The 7,173-nt window shown below is 38.4% G+C and overlaps 1 protein-coding gene across 1 annotated transcript in view; it reads left to right on the forward strand.

Moving 5' to 3' along the window:
• The window catches only part of ar (androgen receptor), a 30,260-nt gene extending 29,496 nt beyond the window's left edge, over positions 1-764 (forward strand). Inside the window, exon 8 of the mRNA XM_080834882.1 lies at positions 328-764. Coding sequence (XP_080691008.1) covers positions 328-489 — 162 coding nt within the window. The 3' untranslated portion in view covers positions 490-764. The remainder of the gene's footprint in view (positions 1-327) is intronic.
• The last annotated feature ends 6,409 nt before the right edge of the window (positions 765-7,173 follow it).

The following is a 7,173-nucleotide window of genomic DNA, read 5'->3' on the forward strand; positions in this document are numbered from 1 at the left end:
TGTACAGTACCTCCTGAGTAAATATTGCTTAAAAGACATTAAAGCAATCTTGTGTCTTTCTGATTTTAGCCGTATTAGTTTAACAATGTTACACAGTTTTACATGTAATCCATGTTACACAGTTTTACATGTAATCCAGTTGTTATCTTGGGTCATAGTATTCAGCATATTAAGTGAGTTACCAATATAAACATTACAACCATACAAAGTCATTGTAGGTGTAAACCATGTAAAAATCTCTGTGATATTATAGATGTCACATGATTTAAGATTTTAAAAGGTAGTCTGTTTCCTCTCTCTCTCTCTCTCTCTCTCTCTGTCTCGCAGATTGTCAGGAAGCTTCACCAGTTCACCTTTGACCTCTTCGTCAGGGCACAGTCTGTGAGCTCAAAGGTGAGCTTTCCTGAGATGATGGCTGAGATCGTGTCGGTGCAGGTGCCAAAGATCCTGGCAGGCCTGGCCAGGCCTATCCTCTTCCACGAACCGTAGGGTCTGGGACCGCTCACAACCAACGGTCACAGCCAGTCATGAGCCAATCATGCACCGTTCAGACGCCTGTTGGGATCGGCTGCCTGGAGAGAGCCCTACGAGCTCAGTGACAGAGATTCAGACACACACACACGCACGCACACACAAACACACACGCACACACAAACACACACACACACACACACACACACACACAGGCCCAGTGTTCTTTGCTCCTTTTCTTGCTAGCCACACTTTTTTCACCTTTGTTCTCTTTCATGGTCACCCACCCCCCCCCCCCCACCCACCCCTTTATCTGAGAAGTGAATATCCAGTCCAATTTGATCATTACAGCAGATGGTCTCCTTCTTAAAAATGATTGAGTATCATTTTTCTTACAGGACAGGGTAGGTCAGGACAGGGCAACCTGAAAGGAAAATGAAACCAGCTGCAAGACACTTTCTCCCTTTGATTGCTATATCCTACAAAACAAATGGATGTTCAGATCTCAGATATCTATGCATAGATGTGCTTTTTGTTTTTGTATTTAATGGGGAGAAAGATGGTCATGTCATAGATGGTCAGATGGCTACGCTTGCCTCTACATTTATGAGTTTAAGAAATCCCCAGATAGCTTTGGGGAATAAATAAGAAAACACTATTACACTACTGTATATACAGCCGCGGAAAAATTTAAGAGACCACTTCAAAATTATCAGTTTCTCTGGTTTTACTATTTATTGGTATGTGTTAAAGTAAAATGTACATTTTTGTTTTATTCTATAACCTACTGGCAACATTCCTACCAAATTTCAAATAAAAATATTGTCATTTAGATCATTTATTTGCAGAAAAATGACAATTGGTCAAAATAGCAAAAAAGATGCAGTGTCTTCAGATCTCGAATAATGCAAAGAAAACAAGCTCATTTTCATTTTCAAACTACACAATACTAATGCTTTAACTTAGGAAGAGTTCAGAAATCAATATTTGGTGGAATAACCTTGATTTAAAATCACAACTTTCATGTGTCTTGGCATGCTCTCCACCAGTCTTTCACATTGCCGTCGGGTGACTTTATGCTACTCCTGGCGCAAGAATTCAAGCAGCTCGGCTTCTTTTCATGGCTTGTGACCATCCATCTTCCTCTTGATCACATTTCAGAGTTTTTTTTATGGGATTCAGGTCTCAAAATTGGGCTGGCAATGACAGGGTCCTGATCTGGTGGTACTCCATCCACACCTTTACTGGCCTGGCTGTGTGGCATGGAGCATTGCCCTGCTGGAAAAAACACTTCTCAGAGTTGGGGAACATTGTCAGAGCAAAAGGAAGCAAGTTTTTCTTCCGGGACAACGTTGTACTTTGCCTGGCTGAGGTTTGTAAAAGACCATAATGATTGAACCAAAGCTGACTGGAGGTCCCTAAGTTCGTCTTCTCTGATGAGTCCAATTTCACAGTAGGTGCAAGACTCTGTGGCTTGTAGGCCTCTCCAGGTCTCAGTCTAACCATCAGACGACCATGTGTTGGGCAAAGCTGAAAATTGGACTCATCAGAGAAGACGAACTTAGGGACCTCCAGTCCGCTTTGCTTCAATCCTTATGGTCTTTTACAAACCTCAGCCAGGCAAAGTACAACGTTGTCCCGGAAGAAAAACTTGCTTCCTTTTGCTCTGACAATGTTCCCCAACTCTGAGAAGTGTTTTTTCCAGCAGGGCAATGCTCCATGCCACACAGCCAGGCCAGTAAACGTGTGGATGGAGTACCACCAGATCAGGACCCTGTCATGGCCAGCCCAATTTCGAGACCTGAATCCCATAAAAAACCTCTGAAATGTGATCAAGAGGAAGATGGATGGTCACAAGCCATGAAAAGAAGCCGAGCTGCTTGAATTCTTGCGCCAGGAGTAGCATAAAGTCACTCAACGGCAATGTGAAAGACTGGTGGAGAGCATGCCAAGACACATGAAAGTTGTGATTTTAAATCAAGGTTATTCCACCAAATATTGATTTCTGAACTCTTCCTAAGTTAAAGCATTAGTATTGTGTAGTTTAAAAATGAATATGAGCTTGTTTTCTTTGCATTATTCGAGATCTGAAGACACTGCATCTTTTTTGCTATTTTGACCAATTGTCATTTTTCTGCAAATAAATTATCTAAATGACAATATTTTTATTTGAAATTTGGTAGGAATGTTGCCAGTAGGTTATAGAATAAAACAAAAATATACATTTTACTTTAACACATACCAATAAATAGTAAAACCAGATAAACTGATAATTTTGAAGTGGTCTCTTATTTTTTTCCGCGGCTGTATATAAATCCAGCAGACTCCTCACTTACTTCTGTCTGCATGTTTGTTTTCACACACCGATGTTTTATAACTTTTCTCAACACACTCTCAATCATGAAACAAGAAGTTCTTACCTTTAACTGGATGGTGACTTTAAGCTGTTAGCGGTCTGAAAGCGGATAGGTTCAGAAATTAGGAATTAGGCGTTGCGATCTCATTGAAACAAACAAAGAGCTAAAATTAGTCATCATTTCATGTATAGTCTTTTTTTGGAGGGATATTAAATAAAATAAAAATGCATGTGTAGACCTTTTAATCATGTTTAAACCAGTGAGAGGTTCATGTGAATTATACTGTGATGTATGTGATTTATTTGATGTAACTGATGGTTGTGTGTGTTGCTATATATATTTGTATTTGTTATTAATTTCTACCACGTTTCTTTAGCCTTAATCGTTGCTCTGCTTATTTTTGATCATGTATGATCATCTTATTTGGGTCATTTTGCACTAGCAATAACTTTGTCATTGCATGACAGACTAGCATTTCCTTTTATATAAGCTGATACCCTTGGAAATATTAACAGACTGGATGTAGTAAATTTGGTATAAAGAATATACTGGCAACTAAAATGGTACTGTGATTTCACACATTTAAGCACTAATCAAGAAATGAAAAACGTTTTGTTGAACCAGCCTGTAAGCTTCAGTTTAAATGTTCCAATTAGTGCATCCACCTCCAGTCTTTTTGACTCTGGACTCCCTGTTGTTGGCCTAAGAGCAGTCGTCTCTCCTAGAACTCTTTTGGGCCTTGTTGACCTGACGCATATAGATGACTTGATTATGTAGATTACGAACAAGATGTGCAGAAAGCATCTTCATCCCTTAAACGTGCCGTCACACAGTAGGGGTCTGACTAGGTGAGAGAGGAAGAGAGAGACAGAGAAAGAGAGATAGAGAGAGAGAGAGAGAGAGAGAGAGAGAGAGAGGGTATGACGGGAGGAGAGAAATGAAGTGCAAGGCTGTGAATTTGCAGTGGCTGTTAACTGACTAACCGTGTGCAACTACACATTGAGTGCACACATGCTTCTCTGACTACTCATTATCTGCCTGTCATGATGCTGCTAGTTTAAGTCACAGGTATCATCTTAGATCACTTAAGTCGTTAGTTAAGAATGACTTAATAACATTTATTGTGGGGGAAGACTTGTAAAAAATGGGTAAATAGACAAAAAATGCACACACACACACACACGCACACTCATGCCTGTAAATTTGTATGCACTGTTATTCACTTGTAGTCCTACCATAGCCAAACAAGGCAGAACAAGTCATTTTTCATTCTATCGTACGTTTAATTCTATCCCTTTCTCTACAATCCAAAGTAAGTTTAGATTTACAATCAACATATTGTTCTACTTGTGTCATGCAAACATTCTAATTAAGCGAAAAATGGGAATTGTAAAAGCAACATATGTAGGTTGAGAAATGTGAAAGGATGTTGTAAATATGCACTGTTAAGTTGAATAGTGACTAGTTCATCTTCAGCACAGCACACTGACACTTGTCTTTGACAAGTTGAACGAAAAGGTTTGCGCAGTAATTCTTTGCGTGTAACTGTATTGTGCCTGTCTCTTGAGTTTTGTATAATCGTAAACAGCAAATCATTGTGTGCTATGCTTTTAACCAAAGTCAACATACAGTACATGCATGCTGGCATTCAAAGGGTAGGTCTACCTGTAGGTCTGTAGCAAGCTTTAATCAAGGCACATTGTACACTACAAGCCAAGGTTGTAACTAAGTAACAAAGAAGTTTTTCCTAGCAACATACACAAGCAATAAGATGATTTTATGTCAAAATAAATTCTTATAAGATGCCTCAGTGCCTCTATGATAAATGTTCAGTCATGGGAGTGCAGTAGGATCAGGTGATTTTCAGTTTTTTGAAGGGCAAATATCATCTTGGATTCACAAAATATGCTCAAGTAAATTTAAGATGTACATGTAAACTTATCTGCTGTATGTTGTAGATTTGTATCTATTCTCTCAAGACTGAGGTTAGTACACTCAAACAGTATATTTCTGAATATACATAGATTTATAATATAAATTAAAAATTAAACATACACAAACACATACACTATAACAACAACTAAAGTAATGCACTGTAATTCCATGCATTTCGCCACATTTATACCTGAAAAGAATTGTATCAGTAAAAGACTTTGTGAGATTTTGTAAAAATTGACGTTGGTTTGCCGTTTGTATAGATGTATTTTATATAGTTTTGTGATAAAAAAAAATCAATGACTGTATAAGTAATCTGAATAAAATACATTGTATCTCTTGTGACTTAAATAATTGGTATTGCATTTTTATAATATTTTTTGTGTCCTCTTGTATTCGCAGTTCCAAAGTGCTTTGCATATTGAAACTATGGAAGGAAATTCTTGCTGTTCAAATGACATTTCTTATATAACCTTTGTATGTTTCTAGTCTATACAGTTAACGTTGTGGTCATTTTGATTCCAAGTACAGGTAGTTGTATTGCATAAAAGCTGCCCGGTCCCTCAAGCTGTACATTTAAACAGTTGTAAAAACAGTTGAGGAGATCCATGTTTGCTGTGTTGACTCATGTAAATCAAGATTTAAATGTATATTGGTGTCTTTGCATTGAAATAATAAAAAAGAATCAATGTTTATGTAATGTATCATGTATCACAAATCGGTAAATACTGCCAATTTTATGGTGATTTTGGCACAAAAAGAACATGCTATTGAGTGTGTTCCGGGGGTCAAGGGGGTGCGTGGCCTCTCTGAACTGCCATGATGCGATTGGGATGTGCATACTGGCTGGGTTTTAAGAAAGGGGAGTGACTGGAACAGCCAACAGCAACAGGTAATTCCTCACAAGTCATGTCAATCAAGGTATGATTATCTTGCCGACACATTCATTTGGCATTTCCCATGTGTGCTATGTTTATAGCACAAATCCGCCACTGCAAAAATAGTGTTTACGATTACAATAACAGACCTTATAACTCCAGATTAGCTCCAACGCTAATGCCCCTTCACAGCCAGTGGGGTGAGTTGCATTTGGGTCACTGTGCTACAGTGTTGTCCGACGCAACAACATGAGGATTTGAGCTAGTGAATGGTGGGGATGAGATTATGGTCATGGAAACAGGCTGTTGACAAGCAAGGTGGGCATGCTGAGTCAGTAGCCTAGGCCTTATGGAAAATCACCTTGGCTTACAATGGATGATCCAGTATTGGTGACGTCATTGGGACAACCGAGTAGCATGCTAAATAAGCCTAATGCTAACGATACCCTTGAGGCTTACAGGAAGATACTCTGCCTATGGATAATAGTGAATGATGAATCTAGGGTGTCATTACTAGAGTGGGTTGGCCCTATTTAAAGGGTTGGGGTGTGAGAAGGGTACTGGGCTGACACATCAGGTGGGCTGAGAGTGCTCTTCTTTTGAACATAATTAAAGTGGAAAGCCCATTTTTGCTTGTCAATATGAACAGATTGGAGGCTACTATTAGCATGTGTAACAACTGAGCTCTTAGCTTAAAGACAATTAACATAAAACATAACCTGCTTAAGATTTGTTTAAAAGCAGGAACTTGTTTATTACTCAATTGGAGTTCTCCAAAAAAGACAACTTGGACCACTTAATTTCGTATAAAAATGTTTTCCTTCTGATTTTCTTGCAGTACATTCAAGACAATTTGTACAAACATTAAACATGAGTGTTGCATTGTAGTGGTGAGAAGAGCCAGTTTAGTGCACAGGGAGATGCATTCTTTACTATTTCTGTAAACATCAAGCTAACAAAAGTGACCAAGATTCAAACACAAACAGGAAGACACTTAGGAATGTCCATCAATGAGGCCTCTCATTGTAACATTAAAGACAATTTAAGGATAAAAACAAATGAGGAAAACGTTTTTTTTTTTTTTTTACCACAAAATACAAATAAATATAATATTCCCAAAATGTCCGATGTTCAAGAATTACACATCTTGATCCCTCTGTTACCCTTTGCACCTCTTTCACATTTCAAATTCACAAAAAAAGACATTCAGTAACATTTGTAAAAGCTTATGCAAGAAAGTTGTACACCAAGGCCATCAGGTCAGATTATACAAATGATATGAAATCCCAAAGCAAAACACTTGTCTTAAGTGCTACACAAAACTCAAAATGAAAAGAAAACAAACCAAAGTGTAAGTCTGACCACAGTACCATCAACATGTGTGGTGGTGATGCCCCTGGAGAATACTGTTGCATCTCTTAGAGACTGAGTCATTATGACTCTATAGTCTCTCTCTCTCTCTCTCTCTCTCTCTCTCTCTCTCTCTCTCTCTTTCTCTCTCTTTCTCTCTCTCTCACACACACACACACACA

This window comes from Sprattus sprattus (genome assembly GCF_963457725.1).
Source record: "Sprattus sprattus genome assembly, chromosome: 1".
Taxonomy (NCBI): domain Eukaryota; kingdom Metazoa; phylum Chordata; class Actinopteri; order Clupeiformes; family Clupeidae; genus Sprattus; species Sprattus sprattus.